Source organism: Opisthocomus hoazin, chromosome 9 (genome assembly GCF_030867145.1).
Source record: "Opisthocomus hoazin isolate bOpiHoa1 chromosome 9, bOpiHoa1.hap1, whole genome shotgun sequence".
Lineage (NCBI taxonomy): Eukaryota > Metazoa > Chordata > Aves > Opisthocomiformes > Opisthocomidae > Opisthocomus > Opisthocomus hoazin.
This window is the reverse complement of record NC_134422.1, coordinates 29233879-29250584: the sequence shown is the minus strand read 5'-3', so window position 1 is coordinate 29250584 and position 16706 is coordinate 29233879. Positions and strand designations below refer to the sequence as shown.

Below are 16706 nucleotides of genomic sequence, written 5' to 3'. Positions count from 1 at the left end.
ATAAAACCACTTTGCTTTGAAGTTCTTCAACCCAATCATAAGCTTTTGGTTTTTCTGAACTGACCCAGAGCAAAGCTGTCGGGGCCTGCTCAGCCCAAGACCGCAGTCCCATGCCAAATGCACAGCACTGCCTTGTGGCAGTGGACACTCAGGCCTCGCTTGCTGTTGCCGCTGTGGGCTCTGCGCCCTGCCCTGGCCGAGCTGTCCCTGGCTCGGGGACAGCAGGCACTTCATCGCTGTCTGGAGGTGGCACAGCACCCTCCTGGAACATGGCAATATGACTCAGAATGAATGGTTTGGGGCCCAGTCAGCAAACTCCAACAAAACTTCCGATTTGGAAGTGCCAAAGTTTTTTTCTTGTGTTGAGTAATCAAAACAGATTGTTGCCACACTTCCACGTCTCTACTTTTGTCAAGTCCCCTCAAGGAGAGAAGGAATCATCTTACCCCAATTTGGAGGAAAGTAAATGTTGTACGATCCCAATTTTATTTCAAGGTGGGAATATGGATTTATTTTTTATTGATTTATTATTTTTTAGTAGTCCCTATAAAATAAACCCCATCTCCTCAGTATGCAAAGGGATTTTATGCCAAGACAACCCCAATTACAGTGTAGGATGTCTTGTTAATGTAAACATGCTTAATTGAAGGAATGAAGAAGGTTTTGCTGAAGACTTTGTCCTACTCCAGCATGGAGCATTCCTGAAGAAAATCTTCAGATAGAAAGGTAACCTCCAGTCAACACAAAGCTCCTCGAAGTGCCCAGAGCAGTCCCTGCAGACAGCTGAGCACTTGCAGGTCCAAATCACAATGGTGGGAACAAAGGACGCTCTCACCTCCCAATAAGTGGGTGCTTGTGTTGTGGAAAAAAATTCAAGGAATCTTTAATTGCTCATTACTGGACCCAGATTTTCAAAAGAGCTGTGGTACAACCTAGGTGTAGAAGATATGCGTGGATTTTCAGGAGGACTCAGCAGAATGTCTTTTGGACAGAAACAAAATTTCAAATATGGAAGTAAAGCTCTCCTCAGAATCTGACGTCTGTGTCTTCTAATGCTTCCCATATGATGTTGTGTCCCCTTGCTGTAGGAGCAAACAAAACAGAAGTGGGGCTCTTCATGACAACAACAGATCTTTCTTCCTCTCCTGCTTGTCTTGATTTTGTCTTCAGGTTGATTACTTTCTCACTCTGTGGAGCTGCTTGCTCATGACTTCAAATGGCCTTAGGAACATTTACAAAGTGTCCAACCTAAGGACTCACAAGTTGAAAGTTTAGTCGTTTTCTATCATCAGCTTGATTTGTCCTGGCAGCCCATTTTTGCCACAGCCTAATAGCTTGTGATGCCTTCTGGCTGACTTTTCCCTCTTTCTTTCAAGCATGTGTTTTGAACTTCAAACTGTGCCCTGGTCTATAGGGAAGAAGGGATTCTTCTTTTTTTTTAACATGTTGCCTGATATAACTACAACAAGGGTTTATGAGGATTAGACATACAAGAAAGGAAAATAAGGTTTAAATCTAAGGCAGCAGTTATTGGGAAAGGTCAGAAGTTCTGGTTTTCCCAACAGCGGAGCAAAACTACAAGTGTTAGGAGGAGACCAACTCTGAGGTTTGGTGCCATCTTTCTGTCTTACTTACTGACAACCCTCAACACAAGCTGTATCTCATTTTCAACCATCATGGAGATCCTTTTTTCTCCGCCCCCGCCTTATGTTTGTTTGTTTTTTCTTTTAGTATAGTATATCAAAGTTTAGCCAATACTTGCTATGGTGTAGGTATCTGTGATCAATAACGACAAACATGATGAGAAAATGAGAGGCTGTCCTTCCACGTCCAAGAGCAAGTGACTGCCTAGAAGCACACGAGGCTACCGATGGGTGTCACGGCTGCCAGGACCGGTATGCAGTGTAGTCACGTGTTGGCGCATAGGAGGGGTAACCCTTGTTCTTCTGGTATGGTGGATGCCGGGGAGTCATGTTCATGTAGTCACTCTGATGGTACATTTTTTTTTTTGATTTCTGCTGTGGGAGAATGGGGAAGAGAAGTGTGAAAACTTTTCTGCAAATTAGTCTGTCCTGCCTGGAGTGAATGTTCAAAAAGGGAAAAGAAGAAAGGTAACAGAGATCCTTGGAACACAGGGGGTTTGACTGTTAATAAGACCTAAGAGAAGTTAATAATGGATTTTATTAATTTTTCCTTCGCTGAATTAACAAATTGTCTCACCCAATTCTCGTATTAACTGCTGACAGTTCTGGCCCTAGGCCCTGGTTCAGGGAAGCTGGCACATTTATAAGGCAGCCCTCAGGTTTAAATACATTTACGAAAGAATTAAAACACGCATCCTCATAAAATAATCTATGGAATTTGCCCAGCCTAAATGCAAGTCTCCAGCTTATATTGCTGAGAGATTCACAGTGTTAGTTCTCCAGGTAAAGGAATGCTGCAAACCAAGGATACAAACTGATGCCTCTCACCATCAATTCTCAGCTGTGGAATGACTCAGCAGAAGCAATACAGTTTCACTGAAGGCTGTCCTCATTTATCAGGAGAACAAAAGAAATTACCTGAACTCATGCAGAATAAGAGCAGGAAAAATCAGCCCAGGCTATGTGTATCATGGTTGGACTACAATTTACAGCAGGAATGGGCAATGTATATGTTATTCTGCGCCTTCCTTCAAGGGGCAAAAGAAATCAGAACTCATGTTAATCTTTTCTGTCTCACTATCTGGGACTCAAAAATCTCTTTTCCGCTGTTGAATTCCTGCCTTATAATGCCCCTGTGAGACAAGGGAGGCAGCCTCTCTGTCAGAAAGAAGAGTAACAGAAGACAGGTGAAATAATTTGCCTATAATTACAGAGGAAGTTTGTGGCTGCAGCAGCATTTGAACCCCTGACTGTTGCTGGCTGTATGCAAGATTGGTGTTTTTGCTTAGTTTAAGGCTTTATTAATCAGAGGCTAAGTGCTTCCATGGTTTTTCCTTAATTCTGATCATACCTTCTTTTGCATTCTCATTTTTATTGAAATTTCCTTCCTAAGTACATAAATATTTGCATATGCTCTAATATACTTGTGGTGCTGTGAAACTGAAGGAGGTTTGCATTAGAAAATCTGATGGCTGAATTATGCTATACATGCATAGTGGGGCAGTTACTATGAAACATTTTAAGCTTTTTGATATTAATGTTTTATATATGCAAGGAGTTGAATGTAAGTTACATACTGCTTAAACCATGCAATGCAGTCAATGTATGTAAATCATTAGATATAAAAGCTTTACCTGTACATGTTCCTCTCCCTAATATAAGACTCTGGATTCACCTAAGCGGTAATTTTGCAAGAGAGAAAGAGGTTTTGCTAGCGTGAGTGAATGCTGGATTGTCACCGGATCAAAGACCGCTACTTTTGAAGAGGAAAGCAGTTTTCCTCCAGGGAAGGCAGAACTCTGAGAATAGACAAATTTTTAGCTTCTTATGCGAACTGAAGTGAAATAGGCTTCAAGTATCATATTTTAGGACCTTTTCTTCCAATTCACAACGTCTTCTAGGCAGCTGTATTTACATTCAGCAACATTCTAAATCCATCCACGCTTAGCCTACGTATTATCAGGAGAATAACACCAGCAGCAATAACAGCAGGTAAAAATTGATGCAGCAAACAGCGCACATCGCGATGCAGCCTTGTTGCTCTTGCTGGGGGCAGACATGTTAGTAGCAAAGTGCGTAGCCATTAGCTACCAAACGAATATAGCAGAGAGAAAATGTTTCAGATTCTAAATGGTGGATTTGAAGCTACGGTATCTCATCAGGGCACAGCCACTGTAGCACAGCACTGTAGCACCAGCAGCCGTTTGCTGTCATCCTCTCAGCTCTCTTCGGGGTCAGCCTCTGCAGTAAGGCACAAAGAAGGACCACTTAACCTGCCTTTGTGCTTTCCTGCTTCAATGCCCCATTTGATTGTTTTCCATTAGGAATGGCCATATACTGAGCAAGCGTATTTTTGTGAAACATTTAACAGATCTCAAGCTTCAGCTAGCAGTGAGAGTAGCTTTCTGTACACATGTAACATTTAACCTGTCAAGGACTCTGAGCCCTTTTTATAGGTTACCCGGTAATGTGTTGAAAATCGCTATTTAATGGCAAAGATACAGGGGAAAGGCAGAATGCCGGGAACAGAGCTCTCTGTGGTCATCGTTCACATCTTTCCCACATGGATTAAGTAATGTAAATCAGCTCTGGGAAATCACGATCCTAAGACTTGCATAGGAGAATGTCCTTCTGCTGCCTCTGCATCACACCTCGCTTTCTCTTTGCTCTAACAGGCAGAACTGGATGTGACCTGGGCCAGCCAACTCTACAGAGACATTAGAAAGCAAAAATAATGAGCCATAAGAATGTCTCAGTTTTCTTAGGGTTAATGTACAGAGGCAGATGAGGGACTGCTGAGATCCTGGTGCTCCTATTCCCTTGCAGTCAAGCTGCCAGACATAGTGGGTACTCAAGGGAATTGCTGGATAGCCACAAGACATCAGTGCAGATGGTCTTGGGCCAGCTGAGGGCTCCCTAAGGATTGTTTTACTGTGGGTGAGCTCCTTCTGTCAGTATAGTCTCAAAGGGTTTTGCCAGGAATGCTTATAGTGCTATGTTTCCCTGACAGGGACAATTGGCAGAGCTAGAGACAGTGTCCCAGTATTGCTGGTGTGCTGCCAACACTATCACAGAATTGGAGGGGTTGGAGGGGACCTCTGAGGGTCATCTAGTCCAACCCCCCTGCCCAAGCAGGGTCACCTACAGCGGGTTGCACAGGACCTTGTCCAGGTGGGTTTTGAATATATCTCCAGAGAAGGAGACTCCACAACCTCTCTGCACAGCCTGCTCCAGTGCACTGTCACCCTCAAAGTAAGGTTTTTATTTGTGTTCAGCTGGAACTTCCTCTGCTTCAGTCTGTGCCTGTTACCCTTGTCCTGTCACTGCGCACCACTGAAAAGAGTTTGGCCCCATCCTCCTGACACCCACCCTTCAGGTATTTATAAGCATTTATTAGATCCCCTCTCAGCCTTCTCTTCTTCAGGCTGAACAAGCTCAGCTCCCTCAGCCTTTCCTCATAGGAGAGATGCTCCAGTCCCCTCACCATCCTCGTAGCCCTCCGCTGGACTCTCTCCAGTAGCTCCTCATCTTTCTTGGACTGGGGAGCCCAGAACTGGGACAAGACGCATATGGCCTCACTAGGGCAGAGTAGAGGGGGAGGAGAACCTCCCTTGACCTGCTGGCCACACTCTTCTTAATGCATCCCAGGATCCCATTGGCCTTCTTGGCAGCCAGGGCACGCTGCTGGCTCATGGTCAACTTGTCATCCACCAGGACACCCAGGTCCCTCTCCATACAGCTGCTCTCCAGCAGGTCAGCCCCTGGCCTCTACTGGTGCCTGGGGTTGTTCCTCCTCTGGTGCAGGACCCTACACTTGGCCTTGTTGAATTTAATGAGGTTCCTCTCCACCCTGTCCAGGTCTTGCTGGATGGCAGCATGGCCTTCTGGTGTATCCACCACTACTCCCATTTTTGTGTCATCAGCAAACTTGCTTAGGATACACTCTGTCCCTACCTGTGTCTCTCGCACTACTATTTGCTTTAGGGGTCTACTGCAGAGGCCTGACTGCCAACCTGGTGTTTCAACTCTTTTGGGCCATAGCATGGGTACGCATATATAGCTGGGGTGAAGAATAACTGTGATCCTGAAGTGAGGTCTGTCATTGGTAAACATGGCAAGTATAGCCTGAGAAATGAGCTAGGGACAAAGAGCACACAGAGCAAAGGAAAATAGTAATTTCTTACCCAATAATTAATAAAAACTGCAGTTATTAGCATACTGTAGAAAGCAAGAACTCCAGTCACTGCCGCCATAATCCACAAAGAAATTGCAGACTGAGGCTCTTGTGTTTGGATGGGTGTCTCTTTAAGGAAAAGAACAAAGAAAACTTTTAAGTACATGAAAGCAAAAACCTTTAATCTTTGCTTTTTACTCCTTGTTCCAATGTGCCATTTGTATTAATCATCACTTCAAGATGTCTTCTTCAGGACATCAGGAGCAGGAATGTAGTTTTACCAGGCAACCCAAGTTGTTGTTTTGGTTTTTTTTTGGAGGAAACTGCCTCAAGCCATCATGTAGGGAGTGTTTATAGGGAGGATACTGACCCATGCAGATTTCCCAGCTTACCTTTCACGTGAATGACGGTCCCATTGCTCTTCTCATTGTAGACATACGGAGGTGGATACATGGCCTCAATTTTGCAGAAGTAGATGTCGGTTTGGCTGGCACTCATATTCCAAAGATTAAAGATGACTTTGTCTTTATCATGAATCCCCTGGCAGTTGAATTCTTTATTTGAATTACTGCTAATTTTGGTTGTGTTCCATGAAATAAAGCAAACTTCAACTGCACTGTCTGTTCCTTTGTGCAGCGAAGCTCGAAATTCTTTCCCTGTTCCATTGTATGTGTAGTTGCAGACTAGAGTTGCAGTTTTGTTCGCTACAGTGAGCAAAGGACGCTGAGCCACTAAAATCTTGTTTTCTGGAAGGGAGGGGAGCGGAGAAAGTGAGAAAAACACTTGTTTATAAAATACAGTATGAGACTTTAGAACCACACATCCTCCCGTGCAACGCTTCTCCATATTTCCTCTCCCCTGATGACACTCCCTACTGGGGAGTACGTAACCACCAAGCTGCAGAAGCAGTTTCTCACAGGAGCCCTTGTTGCAGCAACCCCCCCGCTACATAAATAATTACATAGTCACTAGGGGACACTGTGAGGTCATGAGTGTTTTTCTTCAGAGTCAGAACACTAGTACAGAAAGTGGCCCATGTGATGAAGATTTAATGTCAGGGCTCAGAGGGCTACTCTGCGTGTGTGTGTATGTAAGGCCACCTTAGTCTATGCTTTCCTTAGCAAGCAGATTCCCAGGGGGCATTTATGGAGTGAAAATACCAGGAATTAAATGCTTAGTTTAGCAGTCACGTAAGAGACTATTATTTATACACTTGTTTTTTAATCCAAGTACAGACTTGAAGAGTTTGAAGGTGGAACTTGCTGAACCATTTCAAGGGTTTGGACCTTGGACGATGAGCACTAAAAGCATGAACTGCTATCATTTTAATGTAAAATAAGTCATTTCTCTAGCTAGAAGTTGTAGTAGATTCTTAATCTCTCAAAGGACTCAGGAGCTGACTAATTTGGCACTGCATTGGCACTTAGCACTTGAATGGCCTGCAAAAAGCATATCACATGAAGGTATAATTCAATTCGGATTGACTGGACTGATACATAAACAGGAAATGTTTTCTGATATGTAGACCTCTGTGCTACCATCTGCCAAACAATGAAACACTACAACGACTATGCAAAAAGACAACTTCTTCCCAGGAAAATCATCCTGTACAAATGAGGCCCTATTTTTCAAGTGATGACCCGTAAGTAAGAGGAAAGAAGTTTTGGCTTTTAAGCTAGGAACTTGTCAGAACTAACGACAGCCCTTTCGTGTGCGTATGTCACTGCAGAAGTCTTCATGCAAGCTCAACTCATACAAGGTCTTAGTAGCCTCTTACAGATCCCTGAGAATTGCTGTGGTTGTGAGAATGACAATCTTATCTCTTGTCCTCAAATTCTCCTGCAAAACCTATATTCTTCCTACTTTATCCATGTGATGAGACTTAAAAAAGGCTAGTAAGGGAAATGGAATGGGAAGGAGGCCAGATCCAGAATGCCCAGAAAACAAGTATTTTGCCATGTTTAACAATATTTAGGACCAAATGGCTACAGTTCCTGTGTTCACACCTGTGCAAGAAGATAGAGTACCCCACCCTCTTGAGTAGGATACTCCCTTGGGATGAACGTGATCCAGAGACTAAAGTAAACCCAAAGAGATGCATGAGATGGCCAGGAGTAGTGGTAGGGTGCGTGCAGTGAAAACAACCCACGGCTAGCAGATTCTCCAGTTACCAGCCCAACCCATGAAGTTGCTGAAGTTGTTAATTTTCTCACTGGAAGTCTTGTTTACCAGCCCTTTCTTCTTGGGAGAGCAAGAAGACATGAGACAGAGAATGCTCTACTGCCTCGTCTTTAGCAAAGGAAGATTGTAGTCCATTATCTGTGTGCCCCTTTGTTCAACATAGCTAGTGTGAGGGTGGAGCAGAGCTCATCACAGTTCTGAAATCCCATGTTTGCAGGGAACCCAGACACTATGAACCTTTGTGTTTTGATGAAGAATGAGCATTTCCAGGCTTTCCAGCAGAAAGAGACATGGATCTTGGAATCCTGGAACTGAACAGCGGATTAATAACAGACAAGGCAGGCTGCTACTTGGGGTGCTGCCTGTGGTGAATTTTCATCGAAATGAAGACATTTCAGCAAAACATTTCAGTTTCATCGAATCAGCATTTTCCGACAAAAGCTCTCGCATAGGCTTATATGGCATTCTAGTAAGGGGTGAGTTTTGGATTCCACCCCTTTAGACAAGGTATTTGATCATATTTTTGTTGGCCTAAGTAGCAACGTGCAAGTCTGAGGTAGAACTGTTCTACCTTTAGCACAGCAGGATTCTACACATCTCACTAGAGACAGAGTTATTCTTCTGATTTGCACTGCGATAGTGCCCACCACTACAACCCTGATCGTCACAGGGACTGAATACACCTTCAGAAGAGACCTCTTCTGTCTCAGAGCTTACAACTAAAATAGGCATCTCGGAACAGACACTTGCAGAAGCATGGCACTTCAGAAAAGTGCTTGCCTGTTTTTCACTGCGAGTAGTTACAGAAAACTAATGGATGTTTATTGCTCAACCTGATCAGATTTTCGCTATGGCCAGAGGAAAGACAAAGAACACTGAAAATCTTATCACTGAGGGACCACCTTCAAATGTTATTTAGACTCAATGTCTGACCTCAATGACTTACCTCCACCTTTTGCTGTTGTCAGCTAATCTGGATTCCTGATGTTTAGTATACAGCTTCATGCCTTGAGGTCCACTATTTAACTACAGCTTTGGACTATTTGGGTCCCTGCCGTGACATTGTGCCAACTGGCAACTAGTCTCTTTTGATACACCCAGATAAAAAAGTAGTTCCTTCAACTTCTTTCTGCCTCTTGGATTTATGGTCTGGTCTGTTGGCCTTGGCATGCAGGCTGGGTGTTGATAACCCAGCCTGCATGCTACTGATGTTGGGATGCAGGATGGCTGAGCAGTGGGAAAAAATTTATTTATGGATCATCAAAAGAAGACTGCTCCTACGTGATTTAAGCTAAGCACCAAAATCTGCTTTCACAAAGTGGCTCTATTACTTCAATTCTAAATTGATTAAGGGAGATATTTGTCTTTCATTTATAGGAGCTAATTAGCACCAAGTGAATTGGTTGGTCTGCAGTGCCAGCAGGGGCAAGGCATGCTTACCCCACAGGCGTGCTAGACCGGCCCTGCTCCTCCTCCTCTGGGCTTGGATTGTTTTTCGAATTGAAGAAAGTCAATCATGCCAAAATGTGTACTAATTTCACAGGGAAAACAGAGTAAGGCCAAGCATCCCTTACTTCACTTGTGATCTGAATAGGATTTCATTATATTCTTAGTAGGATCTCGACCATTCTGAGCAAGCACAGGCTGTGGCTGCTTTTGCCTTCACGGAGACAGTTTTTCTCGTAAGTGTCGCTTTGAGTTTGCTAAAATGGTGAACCTCTGAAACATTTAGTATGTGTTTCCATTAGTGTATGCTTTCCCCTAAATAGGGTTATGATTGCCATTTCCAGAGCTGTGTTCAGTCATGCTGCATAGGAATAAATATCTATATCTTGCCCTTACCCAGCCAAGAAAATGGCAGTTGTGAAAAATCATTGTCTACAGTTTCAACAAGCTGTGAAGTCTAAAAATGTAAAATCATTTAATTCAGTGTGCACAGGCTGCAACATTTCTCAGGATCTTAGCATTTATATGCAATGGTGTGTAAGATCTCTAAATATTTATTAATCTTTTTTATACCTTATTTGTCGTGCTAGACACTTGTTATAATCACATGTGAGCGTTTTTCGCATCATGAAAAAAATGTAATCTATATATAATTTATGTAAAATATTGACTCTTTAGTCTTGAAGCCCTGATGCAAGCAAAACTTCATTGAAGTTTTTTTTCTTTCTTTCTTGTTTGCCAAGAAAGTGAAATAGAGATGACAAAGTACAGAAAAATAACTATTTTGAGGGTTTTTTTTCCAGAACTTTCCATGAATCATCATCAGCTACTGGAAAAAAATATTCTGCTAAAAATATTTTGTACTCTCCTTTCTTTCATTTCGATGCCAGTTGACTTCAAGGAGCTATTTGCCAGAGCAAGGAATCTGGGAGAAGCTGGGATTTCTAAAAGCATGGTAAAGAAATGACCCACCAAATTCACTGGAGGGATAGGGGAAAACCTGAAAGGAGTTTATTTAATGAACAGACAGAAAGACACACAGCTATGTTATAAACAAAGCTATTCCATTTTTGCTGCTGCTGGTCTGTTCTTTGATCACCTTTACTCTTCTTTCCCAGGTACAAGGACCTTTCTTTTACTTTGGTTTTAGGTCCCCAGCTGCATGTATAATGTGCAGCTGGAGCGATCTGCCCCTTCTAGCCGTTTTAGACTTGCTTTCTGCTAATCTTTCCTACTTTGGTGTGAGTACTGCAGGAAGCATAGTGCTACATAAAGCCCAGGTGACGCTCTTGCTTTAAACAAACCCAGTGTGAGCAGAGGGATTTTTCTTGTCAGTTTGTGATATTACTCTTTGTTTTTTAAACAAGAATTTTTTGGTGTAATCCTAATCTCAGCTAACCTTGCCTCATACATCTTCTGCATTCTGGTAATCTTAGTGGGTTAGAGGCTGATTTTAACACCCAGAGACATAAGCCAGAAGGTTATATGGGTAGTAAAAAGATTAGGTCGTTTGTGGTACGCTGCAGTGGGAACAAACTTATATTACTTATTTCACAAAATACATGGGACAGGCAACTTGATCTAGCTGCCTCTCTGACAGATCCCAGCAAGGTAATTATTTAGCCAACAAAAAGAGAGGGAGGACAAGCTTTGTGCTCATTAATATTTCTGCAAAAGGGAAATGAACAAACTGATCTTTTAAGTCCCTTTCAATGATTCAAACTCAATCTGCAGCACCCACTGGTATGGTCTAACAACAGCAGAATGGGACAAGATCTGTTTCTTCCCAAAAACAAAATATCTGAGGCCTACAATACACTTTATGTCTTGAGGAAGTCCTGCAGGGTTTTGAACTGCCTTAATATTTTCCATGTACTAAGGATCAATCATCTCAATCAAAATGAAGGGGTGGAGAAAGGCTATGGGAAAAAGATGAGAGCCCTGAAAGGCAACTGACCTCATGTGCTTCTCTTTAAGCTGTTGAACAGTCCCAGTGAAGCTATTGGAGAAACTCATGTTCTTCATGCAAAGCAAGCGTATAAATGTCTCTAGAGCCATGGCATAACCCCTGTGTCTGATAACCACACACTATTTTATTTTGCTTTAGTTGAAAAGAGTTGCTTAAAAGCTGTTCACACCTCATGGAAATGTTTTTAGAACTGTTAGCCCACTGCTGATACTTATCGCCTCCTGGGATCAGTGTCTTCTCTGACAACCCAGGGGCCCGCTGTGGAAATAATTATGATATTGCAGACACAGAATTATAAACATGGGAAAAGGACAGGGAAGAAAAACTCTATGATCCCTTAAAGACATGTAGATCATGGTATCATGCGAATTATAATGCCTCCACTGAGGAAAATAATTATAGAAAAATAAGGCAGAAATAAGGAAAAAATAGATTCAGTTTATCTCTCGTATTAGAAAAAGCAACTCTTTAAAGACTTTCTATATGTGAAAAGTTTTGTACGGAAAACAGATTTTTGTTCCTGTTTGTAACTTCCCTGTAAATACGAAACATTGATATTTGGAGAAGACCCAGTAACAACAGTTCACAGGCCAACGGTTTGAAAAATTGTCTCAACGTTGTCCTAGCAAAAGCCATCATCCCTCGCCTTGCTTTACATTTTGATGCACCCCTTGAAAAGACAGGTTAACTTTGAACATACAAACACTGCATCAGCAAGACAACACCAAGACAAAATGCTCTCAGCCACAACTGAAGATTCTCAAACATTCACTAAGACTCAGGATTTCAAAATCACAGATACATATTTTTTGTTGTTGAAGATCTTTTCAGAAAGAAGCTAGATATTTAGTAAGTATCAATAAACTTTTAACAATGCAAAAACCAGAAACTCGGCAATTCCCATCCTCCCATCTTGGAGCTCAGTAAGCAGCTCTGCTTTAAGTCTTGTTATTTGCTATTTCTGTGAGGATGTGGGTGGACTCAGCTCTGCAGCCCATCACACAGAGCCGGGCCGTGGTGGGGCCTGGAGCTCCACTCAGGAGACTTGGGGGTCGTGGAGAGGCTGCCCCAGGAGAAGCACCGGCACCAGGGCTGCTCAGCCCCCCTGCCCCTGAGAAAAGGCACTTGTGAGCAAAATTTGTGAAGCCCATGGGGAAGGTGAAATAAACCCCCCTCTATCTGTGCATGCAATTTCCAAATGCATCTAAAGAGAAATCGGATTAAAAGAAAGCTCCTGGCTCTTATCTTGGAGGGATAATTTTAGCAGGAAAACAATCAGCCTCTTAGTTATATCAAGTTTATCCATGTGCAGTCTTAGCAGTATGCTCTGTCTCTCCCTTTCATCCAAACACAGAATAATTTGTGCAAAATTAATTCAAAGCAATACTAGACCTTCTCCCCCCGATGATCAAAGTGAGGAAAAACAGTGGAAAGGACTGAAATGTGGGGGGGTTTGTTACCTGTTACCTCAGCAGTGGGGATGAAGCAGAGCACCATGAGGATCCCCAGGAGCATGGTGCTGATGGTGGGCCCGACGCCTTGTCCCCACCCACTCCAGGCACTGCCACGTCCCCCGGGGCCCGCGCCACCAGCCTTCCTTCCCCGGGAAGCCAGGCTGCGCCTTCGGCTGCTCACGCAACTTCTCTCCTCCTCCTCCTCCTCCTCCTCCTCCCTCCGCAGCACATGATACACAGCCAAGTGAAACCACTGTAATGGCAACGCTTGAACAGGAAGTTAACTTGTTTGATGACTTTAGCCTTAGGAAGTTGCCTCTGCAAGGCTCAGTAACACCTAAAAGTTAGTGGAAGCTTGCCTTTCACAAATAGGGACTCTTGTCCCTGTACTACAAGAGGTGTGTTTGTGTTTAGGGCTCTGCAAGGTTGCTCCTCTCAGGGAGAAATGGACTTCCCTAGAGGTGCAGCGCTGTTTCTCTACTAAGAGTACATACAGATGTATGCTGTTATCGTCATCATCGTAGAAGCAACCAGCAGTTTCCAAGTTCCTGGTGGCCAACTCTGGCCCCTCAGGAAGTCGTGTGCTCAGGAAGCTCTACCTCTCCTCGCTCCTAGGAACAGAAACCTTCCCCTCTTGGCCTGCCGGCTTGCTTCTGCCTGCCTTCCCAGCCCCTGGGGATGCTGACAGATTTTGGCAGTAGATGATCTAGGTTTGCTCATTTTAATTTTTCTGCATCTGCTTGCTGCCTACATGCAGACCAAACAGTGCAAGAAACAGTTGATCTGGTCTATCTTCCCTTTTTGAAAAAAATCCCAAATAAGCACAACTGTAATCCAACTGACATCTAAATAAAGGCAGCATGCAGCAAGCACGCTTCTCAATCAGTGTTTTCACTAGAGGTCTTCTTATTTAAAGTTTTTCTCTTCAACTCACCTGGTAAATGCCCCCTCTTCTTTGCCGTGCAAGATCAAGGTCATCTCTCCCCTTTAAACAGCAGGGTTGTGAGAGCCAGATAATGGCATTTGTAACTGTGAGGAACTCTGGTTACTAACTATTTACTTTTGTCCACCAAAATAGAAATATTTAACTGTATGAATGACTGTCACTATCTGTAATTTATTTGAGAGAAAAGGGGAGGTGTTTAGCAGGAAAACTTTCAAGAAAATTGGGCTGTTAGAGAAAGGGATGAGGAGCTATGATCTGTTCTTCCTTTTGCCTTAGTATCTGAGGTCTTTAGGCCACGTTCTATCAGAAATTATGTATGCAATCTAAGAGCGGCTTCAGCTGGTATATCCATTTGCAATCTAGGAATTTTAACAATATTCTTTTGTTTTGTAATTGATGTAAATTGCCTGCAATACTGAAAGTTTTGAAATTTCCTTGTACTTAAAAAATAAAAACCACAAAAATACTCAGATTCTCTCTTTCTTAGCCCATCTTTGTGGTTTCTAGATAAATATCCTGAAACTTTATTTGAGCCATGTAAGCATACCTGCAGTTATCAATTAAATAGTCCCAGTTGGACTTGAAGTGAGAACCCCCCAATAAAGTCACAAAATGCAGTATCTTTTTTCTGAACTGCCCTGTCTCGGAGATGAAAGCCACTGTTGTCACATCTTCTGGCTCAGGTAACCAAACCTGCACAATATTTATCGAGCCTGCCGCATGCATCTGCATTGTGGCTGTCAGATCCTTTCTGCGTTTGGGATAAGGACTGGAAATGCACAGAGAGTACATTCTGCCCTCATCACAGAATTAGCAGAGTGTGTTGCAGAGAGAGAGCTACTGTCATTCGTTTCACTGGCATATGTTGGCACCGTTCAGATGGAAACCTGATTGTGGAAACAGTGGTGTCGGAAGGGACTCTGCTCTGGGAATACCACTAACAGAAACCAAGAGGGAACAGTGCGCACTCTCTTCAGTGTGGCTGTGGACGCATTTCTTCCCATTTTGCTCCTCATGTGCCTCTCCCATGGTGAGGACAGACCAAGACACTGATTGTAAACAGGGACTGGACTGGTGGAATAGAGGAGAGGGGAGACGGGCCACTGAGAAATTATCCGCTGTGTCCCTAGAGACGAAGATGTGTTGTATGATTTCTCTCTGTGCTGATGAACAGCAGTACCAGTATTCCCCTTTCCAGAGCCTCTGGTTCTTCAGTCTTGTTTAGTTTTGCCTAATGGTTTCCTCTTTGATCTCTGGAGTAAGGAAGGGCACTTTTTTCCCCCAAAAATAGCTCTTGGCTCATCTGCACTTCTTGGTTTTCTAGGATTTTAAAAGGGCACAAATCATCATTGTGTTCCCAAGTGGAATGGGAAGAAAAAATAGAAGGCTCTTTTCCGTCTCCAAGTTGCAGCTCTTGCTCTAATTTAAACAATTCATTTCCGATCACTTAGATACTTGACTTTGTCACTTCACATGTATGATTTTTTTCTGTTGCCAAAGTTATCATGAGGGTAGGGGAAGAAGATATTATAGCTTTCAGTAAACCATCTTGCACTTAGGACAAACCACAGAAAAGTTTATCTAGGGAAAAGAAATTGCTGAAAATGTCCCCCAGTAGGCCCTTACTCTTATTTTTTTGTTATCCTTCCATCTTGCTAAGTATCTCTCGTTCTATATGCTGAGCATTACCCAAGGATGTTCTGCAGTAGCATTACTTCAGGCACCATTCACTTCTATTCTTACCCAATTTTCCATTCTGATTTCAGTCTGTTGAGTCTGTCTGTATGCTGGCAGACAGGCCCTGCTTGCTGTCACAGTGATGGAAATCCAGACTAACATTATAATTTCAGTGGAGCTAGAGCTGAGAGAGCACTGAGAGCACTAAAAGTGCAATATGACCAGGTTTCCATCCCGCCACAAAATGGCTGAAATTGCAGTCCAAGAGAAGTAAAAGAGAGGTTTGTAAATGAGTTTTCAGGCTACACAAGAATCTAGACTGTGGGCTTGGGATTTTTACTCATCACAGTATGTAAATGAAACAACAGTCCGGGTATTTGATTGTAGCTTTTCATGCCTACTGTTAGAAAACCAACAGCTGACAGGAGCTATGACCTGAATTTTAGAGAAACGCTGATACAATCTAGTATGATTTCTCAGAGGATTATCTGGGTGTCTTTAAAACTGTCCCAAGAAATCCCAAGCAGGCTGCCAGTTTGTGCTAAAGAATGAAGAAGTAGTGGCACAGGTATCCGGAGCCAAGTGTTCAGCTGTTAAAGTCAACAAAGAGATTACAAATTTGTTACGATTAAACAAGTGCATAGTTTGGAAGCTACTTTTAAAACAAGTGAAGTGTCCCTTCAATCACTGGAAGTTGTATAGTGCAATAATTGTTCCCAGCATGTACTCCTGTTGTCAGGCAAATAAAAATGTACATGCATGCTAGAAGAGTAATTGCAACAGTATGCTATCATTTGTTCCTGAGGACTCCAGTCTAACGGGAGAACAGTAGGTCACTAACATTTCCATTTAACTACTACAGACAACTAATTTTGAGTTCCCTGGACTATCCTGCAGCTCTGTAGAGAGACTACATTTAACAGTTGTCTGAGAGAATCTTCCTCTCTCTTCCTCGCCATGAAGAGTCATAACACAGACCTTGAGCGAGTAGTCTAGGTAGGCTTTATTATGCTTGTTCTTAATGCTTGTATGTTGTCAACTGCTAGAGTAAATGCTTTCATCCCTACAACTGCAAATCTTAAAACGTCTTTATTCTTCCATTGCCACTGCTAGTAATGATTTGCTATGAATAGTGCTATGCATACTTTGTAAACATGGAAGGTTGATATTTTCACATCTTTGTTACAAGTATTGTGCTTTAACTAGCTGCCGTACA

The 16706-nt window shown here is 42.9% G+C and overlaps 1 protein-coding gene across 3 annotated transcripts in view; it reads right to left on the bottom strand.

Annotated features, from left to right (window-relative positions):
- Positions 1 to 239: 239 nt before the first annotated feature.
- CD28 (CD28 molecule) overlaps positions 240 to 16706 on the bottom strand; it is a 33317-nt gene continuing 16850 nt past the window's right edge. The window contains exons 1-4 of one of the 3 annotated variants that reach the window (XM_009945850.2): positions 12874 to 12997; positions 6210 to 6563; positions 5828 to 5946; positions 240 to 2018 (exon numbers count right to left, since the gene is read on the bottom strand). In XM_009945850.2, the coding sequence (XP_009944152.2) occupies positions 1878 to 2018; positions 5828 to 5946; positions 6210 to 6563; positions 12874 to 12928 (669 nt within the window). In that variant the 5' untranslated portion in view covers positions 12929 to 12997 and the 3' untranslated portion in view covers positions 240 to 1877. Of the gene's footprint in view, positions 2019 to 5827; positions 5947 to 6209; positions 6564 to 12873; positions 12998 to 16706 lie in introns of those variants that run through there. The other 2 variants (XM_075430353.1, XM_075430354.1) reach the window with 2 other exon arrangements.